Source organism: Heliangelus exortis, chromosome 10, assembly GCF_036169615.1.
Source record: "Heliangelus exortis chromosome 10, bHelExo1.hap1, whole genome shotgun sequence".
Taxonomy (NCBI): domain Eukaryota; kingdom Metazoa; phylum Chordata; class Aves; order Apodiformes; family Trochilidae; genus Heliangelus; species Heliangelus exortis.
The window spans coordinates 9,258,103-9,279,254 of NC_092431.1; the positions used below are offsets into that span (position 1 = coordinate 9,258,103).

Genomic DNA, 21,152 nt, shown 5'->3' on the forward strand with positions numbered 1-21,152 from the left:
GCCGTCAAAGACAATTTTTCAGTATCACACAATTCAAGAAAACTAAACTTGGTTTTACACTTTGACTGAAGCACATTTGACATGTCAGGACTTAGCAGGCTAACATTCATCTCATAACGAAACTTTCTGGGAATCTGTAGTCTCTAAGCAGTACTTCACCTTTATTGCCTCAGAAACAATCTGACTGCCAGTCTCAGAGCTTACTTGCAATCGTGGTGCCAAGTGAAAAAAAAAGAAAAACAAAAAAACAAAAAAACCTCTGATAAGTAAACATCAGAGCACTCACCTGAGAAATGGGGCATGCAGACTCAGTGCCTTCCTCTGAAAAGGCAAATTCAAAACTGGATCTCACCAGAAAATATCAGATTATCAGGCTCAGACAGACTTTAGTAGAGGTGTGTTAAGGCAAAAAAAAAAGAAATGGAGTTTCATGTATGCATGGACAAATTAAAGTTTATACACTGAGTGCTGTGAGGACCAACTGGAGTGTCTCCCAGGGAAGGGGCAGTCCTCAGCTCCAGCGTCCCCAGACAAAATGCAAGTTTGTAGAAGTGGAGAGGACTTCTGGTTCAGAGTGCTACCAAGAGCTGAAAAGTCACAACCCAGGAGCTTCTGGGGCCCTGCTGGTAGAAAATGATGCTTCACTCACAGACTGTTAATCATTTTCACAGTTTATCACAGGTCGGTGAGAGCTCCTTCTGCTAGGGAAACCACCCTCTCAGGCATTTCCTTCTGACCACCAAGGTGTTTCCTCTCTCCTAGAAAAGCCACTTCAGGCCATTGGGCAGGAATTCCAGATAAAGTTTCCTGGAGCATTACCTTTGAGTTGGCAAGAATGTGTCAATGGTAAGATGTCATTCTGGATGTCACACTTCAGTACTGTTGGCAATCTTCTAATGCAAGCTAAACCTTACTGTCAGGACTGCATAAACCTTGCTGATCCAGTGACTTCTCCCACCATATAAGATATGCGTTCTCACCTCCAGTATAACACTAAATCCTTATATGCTTTTTTGCAGCATCCCAAAAAATGGTGTCAAAGTGTAATTTCTGCTACCTCCTCTTATCATCAAATAACCTAGAGCATGATGACTGAAGCACCCAGTTAACAGGAGTTTTTCCTGCATCAGAGAGAGGGGAGAAAAGAACTGAGTGCTCTTACTGAAGATTTTCTGCTTGGGGAAACGAGTAGAGCAAGCCTTTTGGTGGGGACTGGAGAGGGGGTGGTGAAAAGTGAGAAAAAAAATTTACCTGTAGAACTGGCTGTGCAAACTGAGCAGAGCAAGATGCCTTCTAGTACTGCTAAACAAGGCAACTCGTTGCAAAGCAAGAGTGATAGGACTATAGCTCTCCTGACCATTCCTTAGTTTCTGGTGTCTTTACATTTGGAGCATACTCTAGCCCCTACCTTCCTTATCCTCAATGCAAGTTAAACCTAAAAGGCGTTCTGGAACAGCAAGATCAGGCTCCAAATATTTGTTTATTTATTTTTTTATTTTTATTTTCCCATCCAGACCTAAGCAGCTCTGGAAATACTGAATGCTTCGTGTGGCTGAGAGGTACTGTAAAGTGTGAGCATGACAAAACCCTCAGCAGGCATCAATAAGATTCACCAACTAATAGCAGATGCAGCAGCTTAACTGTGTCCTGGTTTATACCTTAAAATGTGGCTTATAATTTAATAACTTTAGAAGATTATTGCTGTAATAGATTTAAGGCTTATTACTTTTTTTCTCCTCCACTATTTTATTAATACTAAGGTAGAAAAAATTAAAGTAAAGCATTACATTTGTATATCTTTGAGGTGACAACTTAATACACTTAAATATATGTAATATATTCCTTTCTTAAACTGAGCACTATTTTGATAAGTAAAAAATTGAAAATTGAGCAACCCATCCCCCACAGAGATGTCTGGTCCTTATGCTGCAGCTGAAATGAAAGACTGAAGCATCAGGGTTTTGTAGTGGCTCAGCAGGGGAAGGAGATATGTGGAGGCAGAAAGAGAGAAAAGGAGATAGTAAAACTGGAAAGATTCCATAGACAATTCTTTTTCCTGAAATACTGTATTTACACAAAATTGGAGAGAGTACAAATACTTTACTAAGGAGACAAAACCATTATAGTACATTCAATTTAAACACAGGCAGAACTATAGATCCAAAACAGAGGCCTAAGGTACTTGCAAGGCAAATAAATTAAAAAAAAAGCATCAGAAAGACCTCAGAGTAAAAAGCAGAAGAGAACACTGTATTTGTCAGGCAGCATCACTTCTCCTCCACTTCAATGGGGTTACAGGAAGGTGCTCTCTCTCCTCACTGTGGAAGATGGGAAAAACTCTCTTGGTTGTGTACTTGATTTTCAGCATGGAAACAGATCTCTAAACTTCAAAGGAAATAATATTTGTGCCTAATCACATCCTTATATGCTTAGTTTGTCCAGGAATAGCCTTCCTAATGCTTAAAAGGTCAAGTCCATTATTACATAAAAAATAAAGGTTCTTTACATTTTTCAATATACTTTAGAATTGCTTTGGTTTTCCCTTACATGCTTGATTAGAAAATAGTAGTTTATTGAATGCCATAGAATCTTTTGATTCCTGAGTTACAAAGGAATATTGACAAAAATAATATCCACATTTTTTCAAAGCCCAAAGTTTAGATTAAAAAAGAAAAAATAAAGGAGAAATGTACATACGATAATAAAGCAGCTTTGTTTTTCTGGGCATTTGGCAGCTGGTCTGTTATATCATTCAGACATCTCTTGGTATCACTCAAAATCTCCAGATTAATTGATCATTATAAAATAAAATATTGTACAGTATTATTACAATTCACCAGATATAGCCAATGCATGAAATATTTTACACATTATATATCCTTTAAAAAGAATTAATATATTTTAGCCTGTCCTTCAAAAACATTAGCTTCTGAAGTAATATATCTTAACCACAGTGTTTTCTGTCACTACTGTTTAGCTGTTTTATTTTTTTCTGAATAAATGTTCATTAGAATAGGACTACTTGCTCAGAGATGGAACTACAGTTTTTTTAACTAAATTTCATACATGTTTTCATTACTGTTGCTACAGTTATTGTAATCACATACCACTGAAGTGCTAAACATTAGTAACTCAGATATGTGGACTTTGGTTATGCTTGATAGAATATTGGCATATCAGATATATGTACCACTTCCTAATGGCTATGTTACAATCATGATGCCTAGTAATAAATAATAATAGCAACAATCTCATATTCAGTGCTGACCCATATCACTCATCACTTGAGGCACCAATACAATAAATCAATTAAAAGAGTTATTAAAAGAGTTATCTGTAGTGTTCAAAACTAAGAGATCAGATCCTGTGCTGCCAAATTACATGCACAGCATGGAGAACTCTGAGCCTCTCCTTCCAACCCAGGGGATTTCTGTGGTCCCAGAAGACACTGGAATATCATGTCTGATGTGGAATGCTCCAAAACATTGCAAGTGTTCAGACATGTAACATTAGACGCTCTCTAAGCTTCTTTAGAACGTACAAAGGCTCCCTTAAACCCTCTCAAACCTCCTCTGTTCACTCAGGGACAAGGCTTTGCTGTTTATTGTATATGGCTGCAAACCAAGGAAGAGCCTTTCATGAAAGTCCATAGTGAAATGCATCACATTAATGCAGCTTTCACACCCTGCAGACACTGTCACCACTGCAAGCACGAGAGGGCAAACGCAGCTTTCCAGGAGCAGCAAGCATCTGTCTCATTGAAGGGGGATGCTTCTCTTGCTCTTAGTTTGTTCTGTGCAAGCAGCAATCATTTTCAGTGTCAAGAGAGCTGTTGTACCCCGATGATGGATACAGGTCCCTCTTAAGTATCCTGTTGACCATGTTGATCAGAACTTTTTTGTATTGTTGACGTAAAAGTGAGTAAACAAATGGATCTGACGCAGCCTTACTGTAGGTGAGGCACTTGCTTATAATTCCCCAGTAGTAATTTATGGTAACAAAAGGAAGGAGCTCTATCAACCTGTTAAACAGTAAAGAGATACGGAAACACTTGAGAGTTATATTCACACTGGGCTCTGTGCATTCTTCATGAAAAAATAAAGCACTACCCATTTCCTTACAGTACATGGGTCCTGCAGGTGAAGGGCCCTGTATTTGCTTACTCCTTGGACTCAATAAAGATAAAAACTTTCCTAAAAAGGCCAGTGGGAGATCTGTTTTGGATCTTTTCCCTCTATGGAAACAGAGAAAAAATGGTTACAGTGTTAATGTTCCTATGCATGTAAGATAAGGAAATGTTGCAGTTTATTGTTTACTTTCTGAATTCAGAGGTATGCTGGCAAGGGGTGAAAAATCTTGGTGACATAATTGTCTAACATTTTTCCATGGCAAACTTGAGACAGACACAAGGAGATGTGGGGGATCCAGGCCCACTCAACTCAGTTGCCTAAGTCCAGCTGCCAAGTGACACCAGCCATTTGGGCACAACCCCCTTGGCACCAGGCTGCTGGTACTGGAAGCTGTGCATCTCCTCAGTGTCATATCTGCCAATTTATGTGGAGGTTTTGAATACTATGCAGCATCTTCAAATGATTCGAGAAACTTTGTCTAGATCACTGAATCCACCTCCTTGAATACAGAACAGTGAACCTGCATTAGACCACAACACATGCAAAGAGGATTCATTTTAGACTGTTGTAGTATGAAGAAAAATGTGGCAGTGCCTGAGAAGAGAATTTTGTATAGTATAGTGTGCCTAGAAGCACAACTGCATTCACTTACCTGTGAAATGTTCTGTGTGCACTTGGCTGACCACTAGTTTGGCCAAAGAAAATCAGAAAACAAAACTTTTATCATCATTATATGACCAGCCAGCTGTCTCCAGAGCTGTGTCTCCTGGTCTGTGCTTCTGTGGCCTCAGTACCTCCACTGAGCTGAGTGTATTAATCATGGGGGAGAAACTGCAACTGAGTTAAACAATTTTTCCACTGAAGTGAGAACAAACCTGCAGACTTCCAACAAGTGTCTGGCACACAGCTCATCTGCAGTGAGCAAACTCTCCATACAGGTGAAAAGAACAGGGTGAGGAGTTTCTATTACCTTTACATCTTTTGTGAAAGCTTCTGTAGGAGCAAGAATATAGTATTGCATTTTATTCACTCCAGAAGAAGAAAGTATTGTCAGATAAGGTAGCCTTTTTCTGTGCCCTAAAACATTACTGTTTGAAAATATATGATCAGAAGCTTCTTCAAGCCTTGAGGAACCTTCTCGCCTCATTCCAAAGTGCAGAGCTTCCAACTTGGAAAGTGTTGACTTTTGAACCTGTTCTGATCCCTTTGCATAAAAAAGCTGACCTAGCTCCACTGACAATGAACATTTCAACAAGTGGTTGAACTCTGATAGGAAAATTTCTCAATTGTATTTGTAACATTGAAATAATTCCTATGGAAAGTACATTTAAAAACCAGGTTACTTCTGTTTGAAACTTCTTGAAAAAAATTCCAGTGAATTCAGAGCAGAAAACAGGAATAATAAAAAAAATTGAGATATAAATAAATGTACAATATATAACACTTGTTGTGTGGTTGCCAAGGTTTATCTCATCCTGTATATCATCCTAAGGTAAGAAATATACATTTGATATTTACATGATTGATGGTTTTATAAATACACTAAATACGAAGAATAAGGTATCGTTCCTTTTAATGCACTATGGGTCCAAACATATATGCACTGAAGCCAACAGAAGAAAAATTACACAGATTTTAACAAGATAAAGGGCCTGGCTAAATCAAGTCAACCTTAGAAATATACATCTGAATGCGTCATAGTATCATTTTCTTCTTTTCAGTGCTGCTACAAAAAAAAGAAAAAAAAAAAAAGAAATTTGTCTGTCAACTGTTAGTGAACAAATATATTGTTAATGCTCATAATCTCATTCACAGTTCTGAAATGAGGAGCAAATACTAAGCTCACAATGCAACCTGAGTCACCACACCACAGAGCAGGAGCATGAGGAAGCATCTTTCCCATTGCCTCGAAGCAAGTGAAAGGGCAGGAAGTTCTCCAGCCTCACCTTCACCACCACCAGTTTGTACCATCTGGATACTGCCTTGCATTTGGGGCAAACAGGATGCCTCCCCAAATGTTTCCCATTTTGCTGTCACTCAGTCAAGTCAGTCATAACTGAGACAGAAGCTGTACCTTGACATGCACGTTTATATAAATCATCCCTCAGTCTTCTCCCTAGGCACCACACGTGAGGCACCAGTTTGTCACACATCATACATTTGCCAAATGCAAGGTTTCAAGAAGGAGGTCACTTTTATTTTAGAAGTTTATGAGAAATAACTGCACCCTGGATAATATGGCAGTGCTGGAATTTGCTGAGCTTGGTAATGTTAAGATGGAAAGAAGATGGCAAAATCCACTTTGCTCAATATAATTATATCCTGATTATGGTAAAAATTACTCAGAATGTACTGAACAGTGATCAATTAACCTTTTAACTCTATTATGTACTGTTAATATTTGTAATAATCCTTTCAACTGCAGAAAAAAAAGCAGCTACCCAGAAAATCAGTCAGGAACCCCTTTCAACATATAAAAAGAAAATGAAATAAATGTCATCGTAAAGGTTAACTATCAATTCTCTTTTTTGTGCACTGGCCTAAATCTGTCCCTTACCCATGTAAAAAAAGTGCAATGACAATAACATAAATGGCCAGTGATCATAAACGGCCTACATATGTGTGGTTGTATAAGATCAGGGGCTAAAAGTGGCCTATTTCTGTAGGGTGGAGTGGCTGCAGACCCTGGTAGCCTGGTAACAACCTTGAGGAAACTCTCACTAGGGTGTTTTTTCAGATTAGTGCATCTTCCTCAACAGAAGTCAGCTCTCTTCAAAGGTGTCTTGAACACAAATATTTTTAAAATCGCTTTTGAAAGATGTAGTTCATTTCAGGCTTGAAAATAAAGGCTAAATCCCGAGGTCCTGCAGTCTGGTATAGTTGTACTGACTTCCAGCTCACTGATTAATGCAAGAGTTAAAAATAATAACCATATATTTTATAAAGACTATACAAGTATGGAGTGAGAATGATGAATGACTACTTAAAAGGCAAAAACACCAATAATTCTGGCCAGCCAAGGAGAATGGTGTTTCCTATATATTTTAAAATCTAATTATTGCGTTTCCCAGGAGATAATTTCCACCTCGTTGTGAGACCAAGTTGCACCATTAGCAATATATTTACAGACATTAATTTTTCCAGACACAAAGGTTATCTGAAAAATTATCAAGCTGGATAAATTTAAATCATGTCACCTCAGCTTCCAATAGCAGCAAGACTGGCCTTATACCTTTTAAAGCCAGCAACCTGAGCTAATCTGGAGAAGCTGTCTGCTTTCCTCTCTATTGTTCTAGTTGTGCTAATAAGGAAGGGTGGTGAGTTTTTTAAACTGCTTTTCTCTCCCACTGGCATGTAATTAATTCCTGATACTTCTCCTAAAAGCTTCTTGCTCTTGGCAGAGGTGCCCAGACCTAGCTGCAATGAGGAAAGGAGAGCCGGAGGCTGCCGAGGCTTTGCCCAGCAGGCTGTGTATATTGGCAGGGTATTTTGTGTGTGGTTTTGTTTTGTGTATGTTCTCTGCCCCGTGTCTCCATCAGGCTTTGGCACCCAAAATCATCTGTATCCCCCTTCCCGACCACCTGCATGTCTGAGGGTATATTAGTCCATGGAAATCCCTCACCCCAATAGGAGATACTAACCTGGTGATAATGTAAGGACCAAAACAGACCACAAATGACCCTATAAAAATACTGATTTTCTTGGTAGCCCGCTGCCTCCTCCGTTTCTGCTCATTAAGACAGCGCTGCTTCACACTGCAAGGGAAAAGAGCAGGCGGTGGGTTAAGGCAAGAAGGGGGAAGGTGAGAGATGAGCACTGGGGAGAGGAGGACTCTCTTCTGGTCCCAAAAGCCCCTGTCCCGGGGGATGGGAGGGCAGAGCAGCCCCTATGCTGCCTGGCAGGAGGGCAGCCTTGGCCCCAGAGGCTGGCAGTCCCTGAGGGAGGGGAGGGCAGCCTTGGGATGGGGGAACTCACTGTAGCAGCAGAACCCTGTTAAAGGGGTCTCAGGCAAGGGGGGGGCTACCAGCAAGCAGGACAAGCATTTAAACAAAGCAGGCTACAAAAGCACAAGCCACTGTCTTCTGGCACTGTAAGCAGCACCTGAAACTAGAGACACAAAGTGCTTTGCCATGTGGCTGGGACAGACAGGAGCCCAGGAAAGGATGCTGGGGAGGCAGGATATCCTCTCTGCCCGAGGTACGTACCTCAAGTGCCCCAGGCTGTGAATATTAACATGCACACATTACCTGGGGTGGATATCCACTAGCAAAACCAGAGTCTGCATGGTAATAATGTCTATCCTCTTGCAGTGGAACCGAGCAACTTTCAACACCTTCAAATAGGTGAAACACAAGATCACCAGTGACAGCATGAAACTAGTGGAATGAAAGACAATGGTGAACACTGTAAACCTTCTGCGCTCTGTCTCGTCCTTCAGGTGCAAGGTGCAAGAGGCATATACATTGCTGTAATCTACCCACGAGTAAAACAAGGATACCAAGGGAAATGTAAGGGAGTGAAGCCAGGAGTAGCCCATCAGTATGACAGCATCCTTATACCGCATCTTGCTCGTGTAGTTTAAGGGGAACACCACAGCAATCCATTTGTCGATGCTGAGAGCTGCCATACTCAGCATCGTGTTGGAAGTCAGGAAAGTTTCCAGGAAACCCACCGCTTTGCAGAAGCAGCCCCCGAGGGGCTGCTGGCTCTTCAGGATCCCCAGCAGGGTAGAAGGCATGTTCAGGACGGTGAGGAGCAGGTTGCAAAAGGATAAGTTCACCAGGAAAACCCCGGCGACCTGCTTGCGGATCTCCGTACTGTAGACGAAGCATAACAGCACCAGGAGATTGGAGAGCAGAGAGACAACCAGCACCAGCACGAGGAGCAACGCCAGCAGCAGGCTTGCCAAGTCCATCTCTCAGCGGGTCACCTGGAGCGGGCTGGGGCAGGAGGAAGGGGGCATCCGAGCCGGCACCGAAGCCTCGCCTGCCGCCGCCCGCGGCCGCCCGCGCATGTTGCCGGCTGCGCGGGCCGGGTGAGCGGGGAGCAGAGCCGGGGGCAGTGGGGCGTAGGGAGAAGACCAGGGAGGGGGTAGAAGAGCCCAAGCTACAGGGATAGGGGAGCGGGGCTGGGCGGCCAGCAGAAGCCGGGTGGGGGGTGGGGGTGGTCGGGGGGAAGAAGACCCGCGGGGCAGCGGGGCCGGGCAGCGGGGTCGGGAGGAGCAGGGCGTGAGCTGAAGGGAAAGGCGCCGGGGCGCCCGGGGGCTGGAGCCGGGGCTGGCGGGACTGGAGGTATGGGGAAGCTATAGGGGTTATAGGGAAGCCGGGGCCGGGGGTAGTGGGGACCCGGTCCGGGGGCAGGCGGGAGCCAGGGACAGGGGTAGGAAAGAGCCAGGGCCGGAGGTCTCGGTCCGCCGGGAGCCGCGGGCGGGGCCGGGGCGCGGCGCTGGCTGTGCGCTGTCCGCGGTGCTGAAGCGGGCGCTGCCCCGACGGGCACGGTGCCCCCCGCGGAGGGTGCCGGTCCGGCGGGCGCTGGGGCTCCGCCAGGAACTGAGCAGCTTCCCCTGCCGCCCGGTCCCTGAAATACTCCGGGCGCGGAGCCTCCTGCGGCGACTCATGCGCAGACGAGGTAGCTATGAGGCAAAGGCTCAACCGGGGATCGCGGAGTCGGTCTGATCCACTCCCGGACCGCAGGCGAGAGCAACAGGAAGCTCAACTTTCCGCTAATGCGCAGCTCAGGAAGAATCAGACTTGGCGACGAGTTGCTTGCTAGCACACCCTGAGCAAGCCGGCTGCATCCATCCGGCGTTCCTGGAACTTGTCAAAAAGCTTGCAACTGGTCCCCTTGGAAGGTTCTCCCCCTTTCTCGGAGAGATTATTTGCCCAGACTTTTTCTCCCCTTTATTTCATAGCACCTAGAGGAGCAATGATTGCCCTCTGGGTATCCTTACTGTTCCCCTCAGCCACCAATAAGGGAAGGATGCTGCTTGGTTAGAGGCTTCACTCAGGCCACTTGGATTCACCTGTCAAAACCCCAGCTGGCTGAAGAAGTGCCCACAGTAGTGTGATAGTGATGGCACATTTTGTGGAACTGAGGTGTCTTTCTTCCCATTTTTCGTTTACACTGTTACAGAAGTGGAATAACAAGAAAGGTTCTTTCATTTATCGCATTGTGGCAAAATCTGAAAAGAAAAACATAAAAGAGGTTATAAATTCTCCCTCTGCACCTATCAGGGAAGTGGACCACTGGGTTAATTCCCAAAGACACCATAAGTTTTATATTTAAAGGAAAATAAAAATGAGTAAGTTTCAGTGCACCAGAACACTGGCACAGAAAACAGCTGCCATGTCTAATTACTGTCACATCTTACAGATGACTGCCAGAACTGACATGAAGAAAAAAAGAATAAAAAGTTGCTTTCCCACTATCCAGAATTATTATTAATATCCTAAGGAAATTTTGTATTGTATACATATTGTATATATCATCCCTACAATATAGTCTTGTCACGCAAGAGTGTTCACTGTACAAATGACTATGTGTAGAACTGCTTGAAAGTGATTGAAAGCAACGGTTTGGGGTTTTTTTCCTTCTCAAAAGCAGTTATATGTTTTGGATCATACCCTAGTTGAAAAGCTTGCTGTGGCATGTTATGTCTTAAGAACAAAGCAAAAAGACATGAGTTGTGTTATTTGGAAGAAAAGAACCAGCACTCTTCAGGATGAAAAGAAAATTAAATTTTTTTACTTGACCAGAAAGCTGTCGTTTACAAAATTACATGAGTTCAGATACATTTGACAGTGGTTATGTTTGACAAACAAAAATCCAATATAAATCTGTATAAGCATTTGAGAAAAATAATCTATAAAAGCACAACAATAGCCGCTCAGTTGCAGCATTTCTATCATCAGGGAACCAACACTGCAGAGCTAAACACAGTATAGAATTTTAGGAAGAACCAAACTATCGTGGGAGAAGCTGTCTGTATCCACTCAGAGCAGAGCTTTTGCAATTACTGCCTCTCTCATAGCAGCAATTCTTAAAGTTCCTACTAGACAGACCCCATCTGCAACCTACCTACCATTTAATAGCATGACAAGGTTAGGGACTTTTTATGTTAACCATCTGGGAGTAAAGGCTATCTGTAGACTGATGTCCGGTTGGGCAGATGCTATTTTATATCATCACAGAGATAACTTAGATGTGTTTTCCTCTCACTGAGAGATACTTGAGAAGAGGGTTCCTGCTGGATCCAGGCAGAGGGCAACTTCTCTCTCTTTGTCTCTCTCTTCCACACAATTTCTCTCACATATCATTTTCAAATGAAGAATTGTTTCTGAAAACTAATGGAGAAAGAAAACATCAAAAGAAGACAAGAAAAAAAACAGTGGCAAGTAGCAAAAAGGGAAAAAAAAAATCTGCTTTTTCATGTGTATATTGCCCCGCAATACTATCCAGGATCTAAAGAATCCAGTAGGGATGCCACTGTTGGATTTCCTCCTTTCTTTTCGTTGGACCTTTGTCAATGTTAGAAGTATGTGCATAAGTTCTGGTGTGCCATGGGTCCTCTGGCAACAACCCATAACACTTCATACCAGCTGCCTTTTAATCAGATGTTCAAATGTTCATTTACAGCTTACAAGACTGAAAATACTTGCTCGTGTGAGACCAGAAGGCTTGAATTTGCCAGTGTGGGCTCACAAAAGTGATAATCTGCCACCTCAGTCCCTGAAAACACACATGCTCGTGCTACCTTCTTCCCTAAAAGAAGACATATATAAATCACTGCAAGTGCTCACAATACTCATACTCAGCACACATATTTCCCCAATCAAGGTCTTTCAGTATTCCCTTTAATAATCAAGATGCTGTTTTTCTTGAAAGTGGAGACTGTGGAGACTGCTGTAATAGAGGTTGTTGCAGTAGAGATAAGAGAAGGGAAAAAAAAAAAAGGCTCTTGCCATTAATTAACCTTTAATAGAGATAGATTAATTAATAGATTATCAGTTACCACATATTAGGTAAGTACTTGATACTTTTGTTCTGATAGCTGCTTCACTCAATCTTGTATTCATCTGTTCTAAATATTGACCAAAATTTCCAGGATTTAATGGTTAGTGGACTGCATTCATTAGAAAGAAATAGGGGATGACTCAAATTCTCTTTTAGTTTCAGTCCAGAAGAGATGTGTTATGCAAATTTCAGTGCAGATCATAACTAACAAAAAAATCAGCTCTAATCAATGTATTCTGCAATGGCTAGCAACACGTTTACTTTGGTTCTAGTTTTAAGAAATCAACATGAAAGGAGATTTCAAAAAAATTAAATCTAATAATCAGCAAGTACAGAGGAACCCATTCCCCACACTATCTTATAATAGGTGAAAAGAAGGGAATTAAATTATATTAATAAGTATGGGGAGAAATGAAGTGATTCATGGAACCGATGTTAAGAAGAAATCTTTTCACGTCTAAACCACTTGCTAAAAAGCGACCAATTTTAAAAATGAGCAAGAATGGGTGATACCCATGATATTTTTCAGCATGCTCTGTAAATACCTCTGGTATTCATAGTTCCCAACAAGTACATGGAATATCTTCTCACCACCCAAATAGCAGCAGGTGTGCCATGTTGTCACATCAGTTTTAATTAAGGAAGCTTTAGTGAAACTAGAGTTCTTCAATCCATCAAGACTCATCAGAAACTGATTTAATTTTTATTCCCTTGTTATTTTTTTATTCCTTCTTTCTTTTCATAGTCATGCTTTATTATACTTTGAACTATAGGGTCTTTGAGTAAGCAGGGTGTCCTTACCTGCTAGACTAACAGCTTGTATTCTTTCTGGAACAATAAGACAAATTACCAAGCAGAAAGTAGGTAACATAATAACTACCATGCGATGTGAGGCCTGACTCATCAGTCTAATACAATTCCGCAACACTTTTCCTGTGGCAGAATTCCAGTCAGCATATTTACCACCTGTGGAATAGCTTTGTCATAAACATCTTCCTAAAATGGCATAAAGCCAAACTGAAAGGTGTACACATTCCTGCTGTAGAGCCTACTTTGCAGGGGGAAAAAAACAGAACATGGGTATTTATCATAACTACCTGGAAAGGGAGAAGACCAAAAGAAATATGAAGATCAACCATGCAGGAGTTCTTCCAGCTGAAATTACTTCAAAATTGCTTAAATATTGTAATGAATAATTTTACTGTTCAACAGACAATCTTGCAGTTTTATTAAAACAATATACTCGCAAAGATATTTGGCTTATGTTTGTGCAAATTTGATGCAGTCCTAAAGTCTTTTAAAACTTATGTCAAAATAATTTAAGTTGAAAATATTTGATTTTGGAAATTGGAACTGAGGTTGGGAAAAAACAAATAATACCACAAGGAAAAATGGTGAGACCACACCTCAAATATTGTGTTCAGTTTTAGCCCTCACTCCCACCCTACAAAGAAGGACACTGGGATGCTGCAGTGTGACCAAACAAGAGCAGTGAAGCTGATGAATGAAATGGAGGGTCTGGAGAACAAGTCTTACCAGGAATGTCTGAAGGAACATGTGTTGTATAGTCTGGAGAAAAGGACACTGAGGAGAGATCTCCTTGCTCTCTACAACTACCTAAAAGGAGGTTGTATCTACGTGAGGGTGGTCTCTTCTCCCAAGTAACAATAGAGCAGGAGCAAAGAGTCTCAAGAGCCAGGGGTTATTTAGATTGGCTATTAGAAAAAATTTCGTCACCAGACAGTTTGTCAAGCCCTAGAACAAGCTGCCCAGGGAAGTGGTTGAGTCTCCTTACTGGAGTAATTTAAAAGACATGTAGGTGTGGTGCTCAGGGACATGGTGTAGAGGTGGACCTGGCAGTGTTAGGTCTGCAGTCGGACTTGATGATCTTAAAGGCATTTTCCAATCTAATTGATTCTATGATTCTATTGTTGATGTTTCTTAGTGGAAATGGAAGTGCACAGATATGGAAAATGAAAGGAAAACAGTAAAATATTCACAGAATTAAAAAAAATATCAGCTGAGATACAGTTGTAAAAAATGTATAGGCATGCTCCCTCTTTCTCTGGCCAACCTGTTTTGTGTTTCCCTTCCACAACACAAGGCAGCAGTTAGAAACAGCATTCTAGATTGCAGGAGTCTGCTTTTTTGGATAAAAGCTGACTGACTAGAACTTGCTGGAGTACAATGCAAAAATATGTTGTTCTATTGAGCAGTAAAGAAGAATACTGTTCCCTTGAGAGAATGGCACAGGAAGTTGAAATTCTTTCTTCCATATTCAGAGCTAAGTTCTTCAAAAACACTCATACTATGCAAATTCTTTCCTCAGGCTAAATCAACAACAGAATTGCTCCTGATTTAATGGAATAGTTAGGACTTACGCAATAACTAGAATTTTTCACTTCACAAAGGTACAACTTTTCCACAGTCTTGAGAAAAAAAAAAAAATGGTGAGTGAATAACTATTGAGTCTATAAGAATAACTACTGAACTATAAGAACACATGTCCATTTTTTTTTATGTTGTCCACTTTTTCCACAGAATTTGGTATATTCATAGATTTTAACCTAACAGAAATGAAAATTAAAGTGAATTTTCTTTTCCCTAATTTTCTGTAGTGCCTCATAAACACAGTGGTTCATACTAGCAATGTTGTACAACACCAGCTTGTTATGAAACTTATCAAAGATGCAGGCATGGGGATTAAATTCCCAGGAGTCTTTTACTGGCATTTTTAAGAAATGTGAAAATGTTTAGCACTCCCAGGGGATAGCAAGCTTTAAATGGTATTTTACAGAAACTGCTGAAGCATCTTCTTTACTATTGCAGTGAAGGTCCAGGAGCCAAGATATGAAAAACCCAGCATGTGGTGTTCTGCGGTACTGTAGAAATTCTTCTTTTCCTGCCTCACTTGCCCAAAATCCAACACCCCTCACTCCTCCCCCATCTTACACATATGGTTTGATGCTGCTTTTCTTGAATCAGTGCAAACCCAGGTTAAGTCCCGTAAAAACACTGGGAAAACCAACACAATGGAAAAGAAAGCAATCAAATAAAAAGGCTGCAGAAACATCATGGAGCTTCTAAGGAGGGGAATGTTTTGATTATATTTATTATCCAGAGCACTCTCAGCAAGAACATCAAGAAAAAAAATTAAACTCCCCTTGTGCAGTGGCAGGGCTGGTCTGACAGAGTTCACTGCTGAGGGACAGAGGTGCACAAAGCCCTTTGGCTTGCTCTAGGGGAAGGAATGCATGAAAACAGCTGAATTCTGTTCTGAGCTCTCTGCTCAGAAGCAGTTTAAACAGATGTTGAATCAAAGACACAGAGAGAGAGATGGACTTGTGGGGTGGGTACGTTGTCATAGGTTGAATTCAAACATGACCTGAGAAGTTGCGGGGGGGGGGGGGGGGGGGTGTGTGAATTGCTCTGGCATCATGGCACAGTGACTCTTGAGTGGGCAAATCACCTTCTATGGGACAGATATAACTTGTCTCCTCATGGACAAGCAGCAAACCAGTGTTGATAAGATGCTGGAATGGTCTGGATTGGAAGGGACTTTAAAGACAATCTAGTTTCAACACTCCCTGCAGAGACACCTCTTAGTTTCTCAAAAGTCCTATCCAACATGGCTTTGAACACTTCCAGTGATGGAAGAGCAACAGCTTCTTGGGGCAACCTTTACCAGTGCCTCACCACCCTCACAGTAAAGAATTTCTTCCTAATATCTAAACTGAATTTAACCTCTTCCATCTACAAAGCATTACCCCTTGTCGTATCAATTCATGGCCTTGCAAACAGTTCCTCTCTGAACTCTGTTGTACACCCCAGCTTCCCCTGCCCCAGGCCTTTAATCTTCAAGTGTTAAACCTTCTGTGGCAGGTGTTTGCTTGAATAGCCCAAGCAACACTTTGCCTTTTCCCAAGCTCTCCCTGCAGAGAGGTTTCTTCGCATCCCCACTAACAAGTACAGCTTCTATCCATGAAGGTAATAAACTAGCACCATCTGCTTCGAGGAATAAATAGCAAGATATTTTTCTGTAAGATCTAGGTACTGTCCTTCCATCACACCCATCCCTTCCCCCCTGCTTACTCACCCCTCCAACCACCCCCCACATCCATCCACAGGAATATGTTCTTGAAGAAAAAACTCTAGCTCAGAAGTGACTTAACTCTAAGAAATAGAATTGGCAGGTAATAAATAGGCCTGTGTTATGCTGCTTTCATAAAAACACTCTCTGGGGATAAGATATTTAAATGTGAACAGAGGCTGTTGTGCACACACAGCTATTTTGGAGCCTCTATTATCATGCATCTTTCACTGAGTGTATTAAAAAAAGACCCAACACCAAAAAGCCCCCCTTTGGTTAAGGTAAAGAAAGAAATTCAAAGAAGTGCCAGGACAAAATTGACACTGTAGCACGTAAACTCCACACACTGGCATAGCAGAGGTTCCCTCAGTCAGTATGATATTGCTTAGGAACAATAACATGTAGCCCCAGGTCTTCCCCTCTTGTTCTGCAGGGGCACTCAGTCCACCCAAGCAGCATAGAAGTAAAAGATATCACCCCCTCCATGGGGCTCACTCTCACCCTTGGGAGCTTTCATATGGAGAATGTGGGACAAGGCAGACTCCAGTTCTCTCAGGAATCCCACCACAAACTTACGCTGCCAAGATTGATAAGGTAAATTCATAAATGAACAGGATTAAAGAACTGAAGGATGAGCTGGAGATGGTCCTTTGCCACAAGGAAAGCTTTCCTCCCCAGTACTCTGTGATGAAATAACCCTGGTCTGACCTCTCCTGCATCTGTGCCTGGGGGGACTTAAGGAACCCTTGGACTGGACTCGCTTGTTTCCCACATCGCATCTTTGCATGTACCTTCCTCAAACCCTGCTCCCTGCTTCCACCGGGAGTGCAAAAAGAAATGCCAACTGCTTCTCTTGCAAGAGCCCAAGAGCCCCAGGACATTATCTACAGCTGAATCTCTCTGTGACACCTAGCTAGGCACAACCTCTCAGAAGTGCCAGAAAATTTACCCTGGACAGGGTTCAGGACAACATTTTTTCCTTCTTATGCTGAGGAGGTTCCTTGAGTTTTGTAAGCTCTGCAATTTCTTTGGCGGGACATTACAAATTATTAATTTATCCTGAATTCTAAATTATGATTTTTTTTATAATTATGTGCATTTTGGTGCCTCTTGATGTAATTTGGGGTTTTGGCTTTTTCCTGGATAACTGTTTTCATTAATGTGCCAGTAGTCTTGGAAACAGCTAAGCAGAGCTTGGTACGTAACATCTAGCTTTATGAATTGAGCTGAGCAAGTGAAAATACAGTGGTGTGTTGTCATACACAGAGCCGTTCTGGGCAACTTGTGTCTAGAGCTGCTGGGAGCTCTCCCTGCTCTCACAATGCAGGCCCAGCTGCTGGTACTTTTGACAGAGCAACTTTAAAAAAAAAAATGGGGAAAAATATCTGAAAAAGACATCCACCCACCATCCCTAAATTTTTTCAAGAGGAGAGAAAGCACCCTCACTAGCTGGGCTAATTCAAGTACAGGTTTAGGGTAGGGAAATCTTGGTTTTAAGTCTTTAACCTTCCTGAGTATTCTGGGGTAAAAAAAAAAAAAAAATCTTCCTTGTTTTACTCTAAACAAGTCTGAGGCAGTAGCTGAATTGCTGAGTGACAGAAGGCAGACATCTTCTCTGTGGTTTAGCGGAGCAATTAGAAAACTTTCATTTGGTTCTAATATTGAAGAGAAACAAATTTAACATCTTGAAATGTCTCACAAAATTGCTTTCTGTCCATTCCTGATTAGCTGCACTCAGCCTGTACCCTCCTTACCTTGTATTTTTTTTAACCATGTTTAACCAAATTTCCACTCCTCCCACTTGCATAATTTACTGTGTCTCTTCTTATATTCACAACATCATTACACGCAGCAGAGATCTAATTGCTCTTTAGACTCTGCCTGTGAGGTGCCACTGTGGTAGGGACTGAAATCACCCTTAGAGAAACAGCAAATAATTTCACCTGTCAGTGCTTTTGGTATCTGAGCAGCATTTGAAATGTGTAAGTTCCTGAAAAAATCATATTCTATGATGACCATGTCACCTTTGGTCGGGTACCTGCTCATTCTAGGTCAGTGATGGTTAAGAAGCACCATAGCAAGGGAAAAATGCTCCAGGTCAGTGCAGACTGAAGCTTTGGCTCCAAGCAGGAGTGCCATCGCACATCGGATGAAGCCTTGGAGTGGTGCAGTGGAGAGAAGGCAGGGATGGACCTCAAACATATGGGTAATGTAACAGGAGTAAATGTAATAGGAGTAAACTACATGGAGTACAGGATCTGCTGCAGGACAGTGATCACTGACCATGAACAATATGTCAACAGAGCCAGTTGCTGTCCTCAGCAACCGGAACACCTATGAGCAGCATTTCTAATTGTTATAAACCTAGTAAAACTGTGCCAGGAACAGCTCTTTATGCTCATTTTATAAAACTACCCAAGTTCTTTGAGACTGTGTATGTGCTATTCCTTCCCAATTATACTGCATAATTGTATTTTAAAACTAGGTTCTTGCTAACTCTAAATGGGTTTCTGCACAGCTTAAAAGACAGTATTGCCTTGAAAGTTGGGGGGGGTTAAGTAGCTAATGTTTAAAATCAAGGTATATTAATATATTTTCTTCTGACATTCTGTCAAAAGTGGCTATATTATCTTGGTTGGACTATAGCATAAATAAAAAGTCAATCTTGATGGACAAAAATGTCCTGTGTGGGATGCTTTGCCAAATTTGATCTGACTGATTGCTATTTCTCTTGAAAGAACGAATGGGTCCTTTCTGAACTGCATCTGTTCGGCTTTAACTTCTGCCAGGGAATTGTTTACACATTTCTTTACCGGGTTAAAGAGTCAGATACCCAAATTCTGCTACTTTAAAATAACATAAACTCATAAGAAAGACCTTATTGGAAAAAACCCTTAACGTCATCAAGCCCAACTGTTAATCTAGCACATCAGCAAGTCCACCTCTAAACCACCTCTCTTAAACACCACATTACACATCTTTTAAATTCCTCCAGGGAAGGTAACTTTACCACTTCCTTAGTCAGCCTGTTCCAATGCTTGACCACCCTTTTGGTGAAGAAATTTTTCCTAATATCCAATCTAAACCTCCTTGGGCCTAACATGAGGCTTTTTCTTCTTGTTCTGTTACAAGTTACATAGGAGAAGAGACAAACTACTACCCCTTTACCACCTTGCTTCTAGTAGTTGGAGAGAGCAAAAAAGTTTCCCTTGCAGCCTCCTTTTCTCCAGACTAAATCACACCAGTTTCTTCAGCTGCTCCTCATCAAGACTTGTTCTCCAGACCCTCCACCAGCTTCATTGCTCTTGTCTGGACATGCTCCAAAAACTCAATGTCCTTTTTTGTAGTGAGGGGCCTAAAACATGGCACAGTGTTAGAGATATGTCCTCACTAGTGCTGAGTGCAGGGGACAATCAGACTAAGATCATAATTTTCCAGTCCTTACTTTGAGCTCCTTTCAGTTGAACATGTGTCCTTTATAATGGAAATCAAAATGACAGATGGGCTGACAACAGGTAATTCCACACTGATGATGGAGAAGGCTGTTAGATGACGAAGTCTCCTATTAAATAATCTGATGTGGTAGCAGATAAAACTGATTGCTAAGTTACCTGAAAATCCTTTCTTCCTCCCAAGTTCAGAGGGCATTTTTTTTTAGTAATATAAATCAAATCTAATGACCCTAAAGGTATGATTATATGATGGCTGTTTTAAAGCATATACTGTATAGTATTTCTTATGTAGCTGAGTCATCTGAACCACTGTTATGGACTTCCTCATTGTCTGCATTCTCCTCTTGAGCTGAAGATTTTATCAGTGATCTCATGTTATCTCCCAAGTTTCTGATCAAAGTATTAAGTAGCACAGAGCAAAACCAATTTCCCATAGTATTCTCTAAGAAGTATAATAATTGATGGTATTTCTCAATTTAAAATTGCCTTTTATGTAAACCGATTTTTATAAGAAATAGCTCACAAATAAAACCTGACAAATGTATTCCATTGTTGGAGAAAAAAAGACATTTTTGAAAGTAATGACTGAAATCTTACTGTTTCTACATTCAAAATCTCCAAAGGATGTTTTTAAATAAAAGTGATATGCAGAACAATTCTGCAGGCTATGAGAAGCAATCTTGTAAGAGAAACAAGAATTGCAATCTCAAAACAATATGTGCTCTTTTAAAAAACTAGATATTTTATGCTAGTGTTAATGGCTGCTGGGGGCATGGGGTGGCTTCCTGATCTGCAGGCTTTATTCCTGCTCCTTCTTGAATGTGATACAAACGCAGTTTTGTATATGTCAATCTGATACAAATCCAGATTACAGCACATAAGAGCAAAACAATATGCAGAGCTGACAATTCTGTTTCCCTCTCTCCAACAGGCAGATGGTAAGATCATACCTATTCTGTTTTCTTATTCCAGGATCAGCTGGCCATGCAGCTTTACAGTAGCTCTGCTGAAGGTCCAATTCCTGGTTCCCAAAGGCACTCAGTAAGATTAAACTGGACTGACTAAGCATGTATCTTGTTTTCCAAACCAGTCTATGAACAAGGACAAACCAAAATTTCTGGTTAAACTCTAGCTGAACTAGAAAAAAATAATATGAAAATAAAATAACGAAAAAAATTTAATACTTAAGATGCTGGATGTGGAAGAAGAATGTCCAAGTGATCCAGTTAAGGTTACTTTGTTTAGTTGCTTATTTGCATTTTAGTTTCTGCATTTTTTTTTTTTCTGCTAGTCCTGTCCTCTGTCCTTAAATGACGTAAGAAACAAAAAAAAACCCCAGCAAAACAACAAAATAAGACAAAAATACCACAATTTTAAGTCTTTTTTCCCCTGGGAATTCCCTCTGGGAATGTATATATTTGGCCACACTGAGAATACACTGCACCATACCAGCACCTACTTCTGTCA

General features: G+C 41.4%; 1 protein-coding gene across 1 annotated transcript; it reads right to left on the reverse strand.

Annotated features, from left to right (window-relative positions):
• Nucleotides 1-2,978: 2,978 nt before the first annotated feature.
• GPR78 (G protein-coupled receptor 78) lies at nt 2,979-9,253 on the reverse strand. Its single transcript, XM_071752992.1, has 3 exons — nt 8,378-9,253; nt 7,772-7,885; nt 2,979-4,021 (listed from the first exon to the last, which is right to left on the reverse strand). Exons 1-3 carry the CDS (start codon nt 9,043-9,045, stop codon nt 3,784-3,786), a joined length of 1,020 nt encoding a protein of 339 aa, XP_071609093.1. The 5' UTR covers nt 9,046-9,253; the 3' UTR covers nt 2,979-3,783.
• Between the last annotated feature and the right edge of the window lie 11,899 nt (nt 9,254-21,152).

Bases quoted from the DNA above. Each gene is read 5' to 3' on its own strand.
- GPR78 (XM_071752992.1), bottom strand. From the start codon at position 9,045: ATGGACTTGGCAAGCCTGCTGCTGGCGTTGCTCCTCGTGCTGGTGCTG. The intron at 7,886-8,377 runs GTAATGTGTGCA...TTTCCCTTGCAG, and splicing joins CTAGTGGATATCCACCCCAG to TGTGAAGCAGCGCTGTCTTA. The intron at 4,022-7,771 runs GTTAGTATCTCC...ACTGTTTAACAG, and splicing joins GGTCCTTACATTATCACCAG to GTTGATAGAGCTCCTTCCTT.